The following is a 15,246-nucleotide window of genomic DNA, read 5'->3' on the forward strand; positions in this document are numbered from 1 at the left end:
ACAACATAAAGTACACATATAGAGACTCTATATATGTAACATATATAGATGTCATATATATATATATGAGATCATATATAATGTCTCTAATCAAGAGACATTATATATACACAGATATACATCAATATAATGTAATCTATTATGTAGGTATTTATACTATTTAGTCAAAGCTATTATGTATAATCAACTATACATAATATATTGTCCAATTCTATTACAGTATTGCCAAAATACTGTATTTTATTTAACTGTACCGGACCATGGAAAACAGTATTCTACTGTTCTTATCTTTACCAGTTTTAAAGTACTCTGTATTTTGCATGTGGCTTTATAATATCTCATTATACTGTACTTAACTATTCCATTCTACTTCGATACTATTATTCCCCATATATAGTATATATATGGATAAAAATACTCAAACAACTAAATTCTTATCCATATTTTGCAACAGTATTTTAAATCAGGATCATTTTACTGGCATTTTATTGCTTTGTAAGAGAATATCGCACATCACTTGTGTGTGTGTGCATCGCGAGCGGTAACGTGACACGGTGTGTCTCCTCCAGTTGTTCTGCCCTTGACCTGACTAAGGTCAACTAAGGTTGCAGAGACAACATTTTTCTGCAACCCCCGCTCCACAGCAGATCTGAGAATGGCTCCAACGTCATAGTATATCGATGGCTGGAATGCGAAACCTCCGATCTGCAATTTTTTTCAATTTTGGGTTTTTGCATTGAATAGTGAGAAATTGGATGGCACCACATATTCAGTCTATCTGCAAGATAATCCCGCCCTTTCTTTTGACACAAATGTCATATGACAAAACTCCTATGTGAACAACGAAGCAGAAAAAATTAGGAAAAAAACACTTATCTGCATTGTCAGTGGTAAAAATACATGCTATGTATTTTTAAATTATAACATTGAAATATAGTCTGTGAACAATAGAATATTCTTGAATATCTTTAACAAAGACCATACTATAATCAAATGAAACGTTTTTTTCATTTCCTGGAAAAAGTGTTTTTTTTTTCAGATAGGAGGTTTTGCATTCCAGCCATCGATATAACATTTATTTCCCCGCTGGAAATCAGAAACCCACACCCTCAGCGTACTCTTTGTTGGTATGACAGTGAAAGTCACATGACTGCACAAAGAAGGATGGAGCTGAGATCTGGGACTCTTATCTCATTAGCTACTTAGCAGTTTTTCTTTTTCCTTTTTTAACATGTGACCTTACCGCCTCCAGGTGATTACCGGGGCAGAGGCGTTAGACACGAGTCCCGTACACGACTCACGAACAAGACTCAACCAACTGACCAACGGTCATGTGATAGAAATTCTGAGAACTTTTCAGCTATAAATAACCTGGAAATAATTAAAACATCTGACTTTTAGAGATAATTACATTATTATTATGATTTTTAATTTTTTTTAAGATTTAATAGTCATGTACACTTCTATTGATAGCATTCATGTCAAGTTCTCAACACAAATCTAATTTAATACCTCAAATATATCAAAGTTTATGATTCATATGAGAGATTCATTGCATCATTCACTCCCACACTCAACATTTTCTGGTAATTTTGAAAATAATTCATGCCAGAGTAAATTCAGAGATAGTCGTAGCCCCCCCCAAATTGTTCAAAGGTATTAAAATCTTAATCAACCACCAAGGGGTTTAGTGAATCCTCTTGCCTCGGGACAAGCAGTTCAAGCTCGGAAAAAAAAACATTTTGATGCAGCGTTTTTCTGGAAAAGACTGAATGTGACTTGTTTCATTCTCCCCTCAGTAACCCAGGGCTCTATTGCCTGAGTGTGTGTGTGTCTGTGTGTGTGTGTGTGTGTGTGTGTGTGTGTGTGTGTGTGTGTGTGTGTGTGTGTGTGTGTGTCCAACTGTGCTGCTAAGTGAATGCCTACAACAAAAACAAACCACTTGCAGAGTGAAGAACATTTAAAGAATACATTTTTGGGTGTTGAAAGTTTATTCAATAAAACATGAGGTCGTTCGCTACAAAACAACGTAAAGATCATATAAAATGTATTTGCATTATATATAAGTGCAAAAGTCAGATTGAGTCCTAAATCTATATCTAAAAGTAAAGAGTTTCAGAACACCTCCATCTACCCAATCTTTACTTCACGGCACAATGTTGGTGTGGATGCCGGTTCAATTCCAGAGGCAGAATGGGTGTTGAGCCTTCCAACCCAAAAACATGGTTTAATGAATAATTGGGAAAAAAAATCTTAAAATGTACACAAGGTTAAATAACAATAATAATGATAATAATTAATAATGCGTACAGTTTATCATGTGGATGACATTTCACACCAGGAGATATTTTTTACTCATCAAGGTCAGAAGAAATTAAAACAAACTGAGGAGTTTCTTCCCTCCTCAAAGGGTGGGAGGTGTGGATGCGCAAACGGGACATGGAACAGACTGAAAATATCTGCCGACCTCAAACTCAACCCGACATTTAACTCGCCTTTTTCATTAATCGTGATGACGTGATTTTGCTCATACTAGAGCCGTCTGACTCGATCCCCTGTCAAAATGTACTTTATGTTGTGCCATAATCATCACATATATGGGCAAGTAAGAGCTGCTTACCCACGCCAAGAAGCAATGCTGTCAGAAATGCATCTTTTACCAAATAGGAATAGATGATCATTGCTTTTTAAACTAGACTACACTGCTGTTTAAGGCGTGGGAATCACTCGAGACCGGCCCGTCTGGACTTGTGACCCAGATTTGGTGAGTGCGACTTGCGCCTTTGTGTTTGCGGTGCCGTCGAGCACAAAGGCGAATTTGTCTCATCTTTGATATCAGCTGACCTTCGGGCCGATGCGACGACAGATGTTAAGTGACCGGCCGAGAAGGGAGGGAAAACTGATTCCCTGTGATTTTAAATGAAATTACAGAAGCAAAGATTTTATCAAAATACCAACAGGCAAGGTAGTGTTCACTCGTGAGACGCCAGCAAAAAGAAAAAAAAAGCTAAAGTTCACTTTTTTCCCGAGCCTCATTTGTTGTGGAAATGTTTCTTCTAAAAGGGTATTTGCCTCTGCACCTGCTACCCAAGGCGTTAAGGAGGAACACATATCTTATTGTGCGAAGGCCGCTCTTTGAGCCAAAGGTCAGTTTCAGCCGAGAGGAACAGTCTTGCAGCTGTAAGTCTGACGGGTCGGTTGCTCGGATGTTAAGCGATGGACGGCGCGTTATAATAATGTTAAAAACTGGACACGCTGAGGTGTTCTAAAACCTTTTTTTCCAATACAGAAAACTAAAATGAGCATTAAAAATAGTAGGAATTGCACCGAGAAGACATGAAAAGACAGCTCCGCTAAACATCCCGTGCCCCTTCTAGACCATATTCACCATCTGGTTTATTTAATTTATCGGCTACATTCTGAATTCTCTCCCCGCTGCGCCTCCTTCTCCCACGGCCGGACCGTGAAGCCTGGCTCGCTGCAGGCGAGCATCTGAGGTGGAGCGGGACGGGCGAGCAAAGCAGAAGGTCAGGGTGCCGCCGGAGCTGCAGTCATAGTTTCCCTCCTGCTTACATGGAAAAAAAAAAAAAAACACTTAAATCTCGAATTTTATCAACGCTTGGCATTCAATCGAGCAAAAGCTTAAATACATTTACAAAAAAAATCTGCAATTTTTTTTTCCTTTTTAAACTGAAAGTGTTCTCCTCACCTCTGATGTGACTCCACTGTGCCTGCTGCCCAAACTGCCTCCCTTCTCCTCCCTGAGGCCCCGAGCCGACTCCTCTCTCTGCTTCATGAACCTCTGGTTGACGATCCTGGTCACGCTGTCGCTCCTCTGCAGCGGGGCGGCCGGAGGCCTCGACGGAACTCGCTCCAGGCTTTTCGGGACGCCTCTCGTCTTCTGGCCGGGCGCCGGTTTCTCCGCTCGGCCGCTCACCCGGCGCAAGAATTCCGTCACCAACCCCCCCGGAGATTTATTCGGAGGCTTGGCGCCGCGGCTCGGGGGCTCGCTGTTTGGAGAGCCGGGGCTTTGAGGCGGCGCTGCTGCCGGTCGGTGGCTGGGATGGCGGGTCCACGAGAGGCCGGTCTGGTTCTGATGCGACAGATTCCACAGGGATCTATCTCTCGGGACGGACGTAGATGAGGTCGAAGGGACGGAGGAAGCGTTGGTGGCAGAGCGACTTCGGTACAGTTTTGGCGAGGACGTGTTGGTTCTGGACCTCTCGGTCCTGCTGGCAAGCCTGTCCAGCGAGGCGGAGATGGGGTGAGCGCGTGAGGAGGCCAGGGAGGGGTTCAGGAGTCGGGAGGGGCTGGTTCTCACAGAGCTCTGGATCCCGTCCGTCTGCAGGCCAACACTCACCATCTGTGGTTTGATGTGAGTCTGGGTCCCCGAAGTGGCCACGTCCACCCACCTGCCCAGAAACCTCGCCCCGCTTTCCCGCGAGCCCGTCGTCCTCCGGCTGCTTGTCGCCTCTTTCATGTCGTCGCTCAGGTTAGCCGTCGAGCCCTGGCAGAGCGGCGAGAGAGAGGTGGGCGGCGTGCACCAGGGAGACGGCGTGTCCTCAGATTCCCCGTCGCCGTTCGGGCTTCGGACAGGCTGAGCCAGTTGGACCCTGCGCGCCGACGGGGGGCTGTAGTAGATCCGGAGGGCCGACCTCTCCGGGGCCGTGTGGCTTCTGTGCGCGGAGATCCGCTCCACGTCCAGACCCGGGAAGCTACGTGGCATGATAAGATGGTCCCACGTCTTGAGGGGGTCCTCCTGGTCCAGCTGGGCCGCCTCCTGGCTCAGATAGCACCAGCTCTTCCTCTCGAAGCCGCAGATAGGAAACTGTCGCCGTCTTTTTCCGGCGGAGCCGCGCATTCTGTGAAGACACCGAGCCATGAACTCGCCCGCCTCCTCCCGCCGCTCGTGATGTGAGAGTTTGATCGAAACACCAACCTGTCCGCGCCGGGCCATCGCTCCGCGGGGAGGATACGGCTGACATCCGGCTGAGGAAATGGTTTAGACAAATAATGATAGAAAAAAAATACAGAAAAACAGCCTCTTATGAGTCGCAGCAGTTTTTAACATCATAATATGTAATTATATCCTTTAGGTGTGTTGTATTCTCAGTTCCCCAGCAGATTGCTAAGCAATCTAATTCTAGTTGTAAAGCATCAATGATCTGACTTTTGAATACAAAAATGTCACTCTTTGGAAATTTAGTTACTAAATCGTCTTGCACATCCTCGCTTTCTGACTGCGCCCATGACAGCGCGGTGACGTTTTCCCTCAGATGACTCCATGGCGCCCGGCGCTGAGCCGTCAGCGCAGCCGCGACCCGTCAGCCTTGATTTATGCTCCAAACTTAATGTGTCTCGGAGGAAAGGAGGGATTACCGTCTGGTCGGCGGAGTGAAGCGGAAAAACAACCGTTTAAGGAACAAATCTGATCCTCGCCGAGCGGATCTTTACTCAAACTGTGACCATCCGTGGCACGGACCAGATTGCTTATCCAATAAACCTCTAGCGCACCTCCGCATTTGACGGAGCAGGTGGGAATATTTTGAATATATGGTACATGCGTTGCTGTGATTTTGGACACAGGGAGGCTCCGTTGGGTGTTTTTTCCACCCTGCACACACAGTAGTAACACGCTTGCCCCGTTTGGCTGCCACCCTGCAAGAGATTAGCCTAAATACTCTTCATGATGCCTGTTGAACCAAGTTTCAGGAGGACACGAGGCCACGGAGGCAGATCCTCAGAAGGATCCCAGCCTATCAAGCTAAACGCCGTCCTCACCTGAGCCGCTTTGTCCTGCGCCGCCCCGGCCTCGCTCTCCGTCGGCTCGTCCTGAAGCTCCGCGCCGACTTGTTGCAATAAACTCTGAAGCTCAAGGACGGATTTGTCTCTTGCCTGGTTCACACAGAGCCACATCGTCACAACGTTTACAATCGGGCATGAAAAAACATCATCTATTGGTCTGCCTATTAATCATGCCATATAGAGACAATATACCACCCTCTCATTCACTTATCATTTAGGGACATAAAACAAGTCTCTCCGTCATTCACATGTCTGGATTGTGGGAGAACTTCGAGGAAACCCGTGCAGACACGGGGAGAACATGCAGACTCGGGGGGATCCTTGTTGCCACATTATAAAAAAAGGTTGTATCAAAGTCTTCATAGGTGTTATAAACACCTGAACATTTTTAATAGTTAAAAGTGGCTTTTGTGTATATTACTATTACTACACTGGTCTGTAGGAAAGAGGAAAAGAGCTTTTAACCTATGGGATGAAGTGTCCCTCTATGAAAGGGGTGTCAAATTTATTTTAGCTCAGGGGCAACACGGGGGAAAATCTACTCTAAGATGGGCCGGATCGGTAAAAATCATGACATATGAACTACTGTTACGTTCCTATTGTTCAATTCACTCCTCAAACCTGGTATTTTTCAGCTTTGCGAGCCGGATTAAACCTGTTCACAGTCCTAGTCCGGCCCACGGGCCTTGAGTTTGACACCCCTGCTCTCCGGGTGAATACTGTTGAATACTACTAAAATGTGAAGGTTTCATCGACGTCAGTTATACCTCTTTCCCCTCCTGAGTGGCGCACTTCACTCGACACCACCGATGGAGGATCCACAGAATCTGCAGGCACAGGTGCATTTTGGGGTCCCTGTGGCCGCGGACCAGGTCCCACGGCAAAACCGCCCCCTGCGTGCTCTGCCTGGCTCTCTGCTTCACCTCGGTGGTGCGGAGATCTTCTACACACTCCTGTTTATACTCGGACTCTTTGTTGTCGTGTCTGGCCCATGTCGCTCCGGGGAGGGAGGAGGACGCGGCGTGATCGCAAGCTTGTCCCTCGCCGGGGAGCGAGAGTTTGCCTGTCAGGAGCTTTTCCACCCTCCCGATGAAAGCCACCAACATGGCCTGCAGGAGCTCCAGCGCCTCATTCAAAGGCCCCGGGAAGGAGCACGTTTGACTTTTGCTCTTCGCGTCGGTGGGGATGATGAACGTGGAGGGAGAGGAGTGATGGCCGTTTGTCGGCTGAGCCTTCAGGAGCTGGATGGCCGAGCTCAGTATGCAGGAGTGATCCCTGAGGGCGAGGAGGGTTCGAAAGTCACCCAGAGTCATTCCTCTGAGTCCGCTCTCGGGGATTCTTTTGCCGTCACCTTCGCGGCTCTCCGCCGGCTCCCGCTCTCCGCCGACAGGACCTTCTCGGGCGACGTGACAGGAGGTTTCGTTCTGGTCACGCGCCTTCAACCGTTCCTTCCTGCCCGTCGTCTTCACGTCAGACTGGGCGTTCTGATCCGTCGCGTCCGGATTCTCTTGCGCCTCCTCCTCGGCGCCTCCTCCGCCGCCCCTCTCCCTCAGGTCACTCATTTCCGCTCTCAGCCCTCGGTTCTCCACCTCCAGCTCCACGATGCGGCGGCTCAAGAGCATCGCCTCCTCTTCCACCAACTTCAAGTGAACTTTGACCTCCGCCTCGCGCGCGTGGGTGGAGTTTTGTTTACCCTCGCCCGATTGCACGGCATCGATATCACCGTAAGCCGAGTGGTATTTGGCCAGCTGCTCCTGCATCCCCTCGCTCTCCAGCACCAACTTGCTGAGCTTCTTGCACATGAGAGCTAATTCCTCTTTGGCGAAGTGGAGCTGGCACCTGAGATCGCCGCTGTCATCCTTTGATAAACACACAACATTTACTCTCGGTCCAGTTTGGACGGCGAACGGGTATGTCAGAATGGGAAACGAAAAAACCAGACAATAAATCAAACCTCAATCTGTTGAGAGAGCCTCTTCTCAGCTTTACTGGCTGTCGATCTGATGCTTTTCTTCTTCACGGAGCTCTGGGGATTTAAGAAAAAAATGGCAAAGACTTCTTTATCAGAAGTGTATAATACTTGGGTCAAAATAAAAACAAGCGATTAAAGACCGACGAGGGTTTGATTTTGTGAAGCAACACATTCAAGCCTTCGCGGTTTCCAATTCCCTTTTATCAACGCCGGACCGCCATTCTGACAAAATGAAAAAACACCTGCCGGCGTCCATGCATGGAATAATTACTCCCGTCCCCTCAGGACACCCTCAGTCACATCCCTTCCCATCTCAGTTCTCCCACTGTTGGTCCGAGGCAGCTATTCGTTTCTTGAATTTCTCTCAATCAATAGAGAAACACAAAGAGCCACATAAAGCATTTTTGACGCCTTTTGAATTATTTCTCATTTTTCGCAGCATCGGAGCTTTTGTGCCTACGCCATCACACCAAGCTCATCCCCGAGGGGGACGGGGACACAGAGGGATTTACAGGTCGGTAGGAGGATTTTGTAGGTGATGCGGGATTTTATCAGAGGTCGGTGAAGGTGGTTGAGGGTTGAGGTTAATGTGTGAATGTTAATGCGAAAGGGTGCGTAAAGTCCGAGATGACCTACAGCATCCTGGAGATGATAAATACGGCACCATTCCTGTGTAAAATCACACAGGAAGTTCACTGTGGATGCACACGTGGTCTGCAGAGTGCATGTCGGAGAAAGATGCAGGTAAATAATAAACATAATGTTTTCGAGCATCGGGTCTCATAACACGCCTCTGCTGGCTGGATGGAGCCGGTGTCTAAGATGGTGCCTAACTGCCTCCCCGGTCGATGAGATTTCCATTAAAGCGTGGGAACGCTACGCCGGAGAGGGACAGATTTTCAGCCAAGGATGGAGTGGGCTGCAGAGAGGGGGGGGTGCGGAGAACAGCGGGGTCCCACTCAGCAGCAGTGAATGTCATTTTGATTAGGAACATCTCTGCGTGCTGCCGCGCTCTCAGTTTTTATTCTCAACCTGTACGATACAAACATTCATCTGGCAGCTTAAGATTGTTTACCCCACATCTAACATTAACCAGGAATAACAAGAGATTCATTAGATGACACATAGAAATTCAACAGCAGCTTAAAGAAAACCCATAATGGTAAAAATGTCCGCAGTCAGCTATGAAAACAGACACTTGATCCCGGCGTCATCTCACCTTCGACTCCACACCAGTGAGTCTGAGCATGAGGGGAATGTAAGCATCTGTCTGCGAGCATTGTCTTTCTCCGAGACACTAGACAGCGTTAATAACAGTCACCATCTGCAGGCAAGAACTTCTCCGTGTGCAGAGAAGCGTGTCAGTCATTTTTGTTTCACCGCCAAAAGCGGGCTGGGTTTTACTAGTAATTCATCATTGGGAGAAATGATATCTTGGCTAATTGTCGTGTTTTTGCACTTCAACAAAATCGATCAAACGAACACTTGGATATTGGATATTTATGTAGAGACGTAAAATTGTGCCCAACCTCTCCTTCACTGTATCAGTCTATCTCATTCTATCGTTTAGTTTTCATGCACATAATATAAAGGTAGTTCCCATTACCATTATTTGTGTGAACATAGCACCGATTGAAAAAAGAATGGTTAACTTTTAGAAATGTGTCAGTAGTAGTTGGTAAATAAAGTGATTTTGAACATCCAACCTTGAAAAAAATTGGAAATTCAAATCAGGCTATCCAATTTGTGTTTGTTTTCATAGATACATGTGTGCTATAGCAGTTTGTTTACTTGCTCTCATCCCTTTTCTTGAAACATTCCCTCCCGCTGTTCTCCTCACTGCCTAATCTTCAGGAGACGGGCTAACTCCTCACAATGCAACCTGCTGATTGTGACTTTAATACAATAGGAGCTGTTTACCCTCATCCTGCACCAAAACGCTTGCGGATCCTTTTTTTTTTTAGTCATATTCGCTGACAAAGGGATGCAATAAGGGCATATTATCCTTTTTTTTTCCCCTTTGAAGCCCCGGTTGCTATCTTTTCCTTCGAGAGAAATATTGACTGTGGTTAAATCCCGCCGTCGACAAGCGGCTTCACACAATGCGTTATTGTGCCGCTCGCTGAAACCCAACAGTATTGTGTTACTATTCAGTCCTCGCAAACGGGGTCACGCTCGGTCCATTTGCAGTGTGAGAAACACCCTCCGTCCCATCTTCAAGTTTATGTTTTGTGCTCCTAGATGAGGTAATCTAAGTGGATTTCCCTGTTGGGATCAAAGAGACTAGCAGCTGTCTCAGATGAGGCGACCAGACTGGGCTCCTGCCAAAGCGCAGAATCCCGGATTAAGCAAGACACGTGTCACCTGGGCGCAAAATCACTGTCACGGGAGGCGAAAAACGAAAACGCGGCGGCCGAGCGGGTGGTTGCAAACGCACAGGTTCATAAGAACACGTTCATTGATGGTTGTAGGTCAGTATGTCGGCATGCCAACGGCAGCCTTTTCGGATGCCATAATACAAGCTGATCCAGATTTAGCCGAGCTTAATAGAAGCAGAAAGAGAGAAAGCTCTGGGTCTATTTTTGTAATCTCTCACTGGTTTGCACCCTCTCTCGCTTTTCCATGTCCTGTTTGCTGAGGATGTCAGCTGCGCCGAGGAGTTAAGACTTCAGCATACCAGGCTGCCCACCCCGCCCAGGCACCAGGCAGCTGCGAGCCTTGCCCTCCACCCGTATCGCTGAGCCACATCGGGGTCATGTGTCGCCTGACATCAGAGGGATGAAGGGGACAACTGGCCAGGATGGGTGCAGCTCTGCGGGGGGTGCGTCACCGCCCGGGATGAAGGTTCTGATGGCGGCGCTTTTCGAAGGAGAAGCCTTCAAATCTCGAGGCAAAATGCCTCTCCGCGTCCTACCTCTCTGGCTTTTTCCACCTCCGCCTGCAGGACCTGTTTGGCCACTTCCAGCTCCTGTGTCTTCTCCCGCAGCACCTCGTTGTCCCACTCCAGTTGGGAATTCTTCTTCTGCACCGCCTCCAGCTCATTGTACAGCCGCAGGGACACGCTCTTTGCAACCTGCGCAGGAATCCAGTGACAAGTTATTGTGGCTCCCGTCGGGGCAACGAGGTGTAACCAGATCTTCTGACCCAGTTATTCACTGAAGAAACAAAGCCTTGAGGAGTCTTACCCCCCCCAAAAAAAAAAAAAATCACATTTCATTTAATGTATGACAGAATATATGGGGGGGTTTAACTTTCAAAAAGTGTAATCTGCGTTGAACTCTTTATTTCAAACACATCCATACAGGGGGATTTGCTGCTTCACTTGCTATTTCAAACATCTCAGAGAAAAACTCACTCCACCTTGTGCAGGAGAAACTATCCGCAACTGATTTTGCAGCAGTTGGCTCCAGCACGAGAGTTTAAACGGAAATGTGTGTGACGGGAATTCACGCTAGGAGCGGATGGACGGAGGCGGGAGTTTAACGAGGCTGTCGGGAAATGCGTGCTAGACGCGCTGCAGCCACCGCAAAGCCCGGTAATCATTTTCAGGAAAAAGCACAGCTTCCATGTCGGTTCATCACACAGAAAGTGCGTAAACGTGGGTATTTGGGAAAAAAAAAGCACAAACAGGATGCATGACGAGGATTCGGAGGCCTGATTACATTTTTGCGCCGTGGGCTCAGCGGCGGAAGGGCCCTCATTACGCACTCATGGCAGGGCGACGTAGACTGATACAGTGCATGAGTAACCAAGTCACGGTTTCCTTATCTGAAATGAGAAATTGTTTTGCCCCCTGATCCTGTAGTCAGAGTGACTCAGTTAAAAAGCCAATTGTCTATCAGAGTAAAGTAGGGCAGCAACCTATTATCATTTTCACTACTGGCTAATCTTTGCACTGTTTTCTATAATGATCCCATAGTACATGGGTTCATGAAATGTCAAAAAACTGTGAAAATGTTGATTTTAAAACACTTAAAACACTTTATAGCCTTAACTTTGACACTTTATAATTTATTTGTATTTCTTATTCTCCCTCCTTCCTACTATTATCTATTATTGTTATGTTTTACTTGAAACTCTGGCACAACAATTTCCCTCGGGATAAATAAAGTTATTCTTATTCTTATTCTTATTCTTATTCTTATTCTTATTCTTATTCTTATTCTTATTCTTATTCTTATTCCTAAAAGCAATTCAAAATGTGACCTTTGGATGAGCTCAGATTTATAATTCTCTTCTTTTTTTTTTTAATTATGACTTTGGGCCCCCGACCTTGATGTCGTGCTCCAGCGTCCGGACCAGTTCCCCGTCCACCTGTCCGGTCTGAGCCACCCGGATGCTGCGGCGCTCTGCCTTGCGGAGGCGGTACTGCAGGATGCGACAGGTCTTGTTGGCCTGTTCCAGCTGCAACCTCAGCTCCTGCAGCTGGTAAACCTCTTCCTCCTGGAACATGTCACGCATCTCCAGCATCTCGCAGCGGAGCTCCTCCACCTCATCCTGCGGCAACAGAGAAACGCAAACACTGAGGACAGAAGGACCATAGAAGGACACAACCTGTGGTTTGGACGGACATACACTTACAATCCCTCCTGCGCTGCTCTTTGTTAGCTTTTTACACATTTTCCGGTACTTTCTTAAAAAGATTTCAGTAATTTATCACTTTCAGGACATATTTCGATATTGATGGTCATCGCACGTGCATGTTACATTACATTACATTTCATTACATTTGGCAGACGCTTTTATCCAAAGCGACTTAAAATAGAGGACATAAGGACTGCAAATAACACTTGCAAATACAAGATGCACACTTGCAAATACAAGATGCATGTTCCGTTATCTCCCGTGTCTCATACTGAATACAAATGTCACATTTTTAGCATTTCAGTGGCATGTATTGGGATTTGATTTTATTAATCTATTGGGTAATAGCAAACTATGATGACCTTGAGGGGTCAACCCGCAGTTTTACTATACATATGATATTATGCCTTAGAATATGCCAATTTCCAAAAAAAAAAATCCTCGAAAAAAAGGCAAAAATGTAAAAAATAAAAAGAGAATATTATTATAACAATAATGATAATAATAATTGATATTAGTATTATTATTATTATTATTGCTAGTAGTAGTAGTAGTAGTGGTAGAAGTAGTAGTAGTAGTATTGTACAATTGAAAAAAAAAAAATGTAAAAAATGAATGCTTTCAAATCTTTACTTGTTTGGCAAAAGGTGTTTTTTTTTCATTCTGGGGTTACTGTAGTATGTTCTCAAAAGTGAACAAAAATCAATTTAAACAATCAATCAATGATCATGTTGAAGGTGTACTGATAAATATCATAATGTAATTGAAAGTGGCCCAAAACTGCCATGCCGATGGGAACCACGAGACATGCTGAGCTAATATCATTATAAGCTATTTATAAAGTAGGTCATACAAACCAGCCCTTTAAAGGTGATGCAAGACAGACATCACTCTCACTGCTGCCCAAATCAATGACACACACTCTCTCACACACACAGACATGCAGGGATATCACAACATGAAGTATTTTCCTATCTGGGGGAGTCGGTGCAGTTTCACTGTCAGCGTAGAGAAACTTCTGTAAAAAAGTGCTTTTCTGTGGTACACTGTTGACTTTTGCAACTTCACCTGCTCCTCTTTGCTCTTTAAGAAAGACTGATATTAGAGCTTGTGGAAAATCATGCTCTGCCTTTCTGAGCCTCCACAAATGCTCCTTCAAGTCCTCAGTCACAACCACAAGACCAACTCAAAGATGCATCTGATCTGGAAACAAATGCATTTAAATGTCCCCTCGGATGTGAAGGAAAACTGAAAACAACATCGCAAATCAAATCAACCAGACCGGAATAGTACTTACTTTCAAATACTCGTTCTCTGATCTCAAGTCCTCCATCTCCCGGACCAGGTCCTCGGTTGCGTCTCCCATCATGAGGTCTAGCAGGGCCTCGGAGGAGGAGGGCGCAGAGAGGGGCCCTCCAGCCGGGGGAGACGCTCCTCTCCCGGCTTCGGCGCACACTTCGCCCTGGGCTCCGCGCTCCGCGCCCGGGCTCTCATAGACTCTCCCTTCGGTCCAGCTCAACTCACCGCCCGGGGAGTCAGGCTTGTTCCCCTCCGAGGGGCAGTCGGATATTTCCGAGCTACTGTCGGAGGAGGAGAGTTTCCCGGAGAGGCAGCCGGAGTCTTTGCTCAGATCCTCCGAGGCGTTGCTGGCGTCGGAGAGCTTCCTCTGCGGCCCGGGGCTCCTCCTGCTCTCCGACGTTTTCCCCGGTCGTTTTCCCTGCAACCCCGCCGTTTTTACTTCCTCCTGAACAGACGGCGTTTCTCCGGGGTCGAGGGGTCCCCGGGCGTCCCCGGGGGTCGGCTCTTTCCTCTTCCTCTGCTGCTGCGCCCACGGTGGCCTCTGGCTGCGGGACGCGCTCTTTACGCACTTGTCAGCTTCCCTGCTCATCCCGACTCTTTTTCAGCTTTGCGGGTGGGGGAGGAGAAAATAAGATCAACAGAGAGGAACAGTCATATTACTCACAAAAAAAAAAAATCTATAATTCAAGTCTCTTGACTTGAGAGAGGCGGATCCGTGTGGCTGCTCTTCAGCCACGAGATTGAAACTTTGCCATTACGCACGAATGGATGGATGGATGGATGGAGCGCAGGTGACGTCACTTGACGGTTTTGACAATGACTTCCGGTGAGAGTTTCAAAATAAATACCGTGTCGGTAACTGTGACGAGGCCCTCAACTGAGAAAAACTCTTTTTAATAAATCAAAAATTGTCATTTGCCATATAATAGTGATAATAATAACAATAATGACAATAATAATAATAATTATTATTATTATTATTATTATTATTATTATTATTATTATTTGCACATCTACTCTGCAATAGTGATTCAGAAAATGATGACAACGAGGCCCTCAGCTGAGGAAAATCTTCATTTTTTTTTAATTAAAAATAATAGTAATTAATAGATAATAATTATTATTACTATCGATATTATTATTATTATTATTATTATTATTATTATTATTTGCACATGTAATCGGTAATCGCGATTCAGAAAATCTTCAGAAGATGATGAAAAAAATATCTTATCCACCACAAAATACGTGTCTGCCTCCCCCTGGTGACGTGATTCTGTGAACGTTCATATCTTTTATGGCATTTTAAAAAAGCATTTACGTTTCATTGTTTTAAGTTTTCCTTAACCTTTTGTGTGACATGCAGTCTTGTCCAAAGCTCAGAAGGGGGTGCGTCATATTCCTAGGGAATCGTCAGTTTTAACATGGATTTGATGGAATAATAAATTCCATGTACAAAATAAAAGTGAAATCTAGCAACTGATCAGACCTTTTGCTCTCTGCATTTCCCTATATTATATGTTATTTCATATATATTTTTTTTGTACAAACGCTTTCCGCGTGTGTTTCCCCCTCGTTTACGTTTT

At 45.9% G+C, this 15,246-nt stretch overlaps 1 protein-coding gene across 2 annotated transcripts; it reads right to left on the reverse strand.

Annotated features, from left to right (window-relative positions):
• Nucleotides 1-1,900: 1,900 nt before the first annotated feature.
• LOC147227040 (uncharacterized) lies at nucleotides 1,901-14,407 on the reverse strand. 2 transcript variants are annotated; one of them, XM_086159836.1, is made up of 9 exons: nucleotides 13,659-14,407; nucleotides 12,050-12,274; nucleotides 10,692-10,850; nucleotides 7,760-7,831; nucleotides 6,573-7,664; nucleotides 5,782-5,895; nucleotides 4,940-4,989; nucleotides 3,710-4,862; nucleotides 1,901-3,568 (listed from the first exon to the last, which is right to left on the reverse strand). In XM_086159836.1, exons 1-9 carry the CDS (start codon nucleotides 14,247-14,249, stop codon nucleotides 3,413-3,415), a joined length of 3,612 nt encoding a protein of 1,203 aa, XP_086015962.1. In that variant the 5' UTR covers nucleotides 14,250-14,407; the 3' UTR covers nucleotides 1,901-3,412. The 2 variants fall into 2 exon arrangements, with proteins under 2 accessions (XP_086015962.1, XP_086015963.1); XM_086159837.1 differs by having other exon boundaries at nucleotides 1,902-3,565.
• Nucleotides 14,408-15,246: the final 839 nt, after the last annotated feature.

Source organism: Fistularia commersonii, chromosome 14 (assembly GCF_037954325.1).
Source record: "Fistularia commersonii isolate RoL2024-O1a breed Wild chromosome 14, RoL_Fcom_v1.0, whole genome shotgun sequence".
Lineage (NCBI taxonomy): Eukaryota > Metazoa > Chordata > Actinopteri > Syngnathiformes > Fistulariidae > Fistularia > Fistularia commersonii.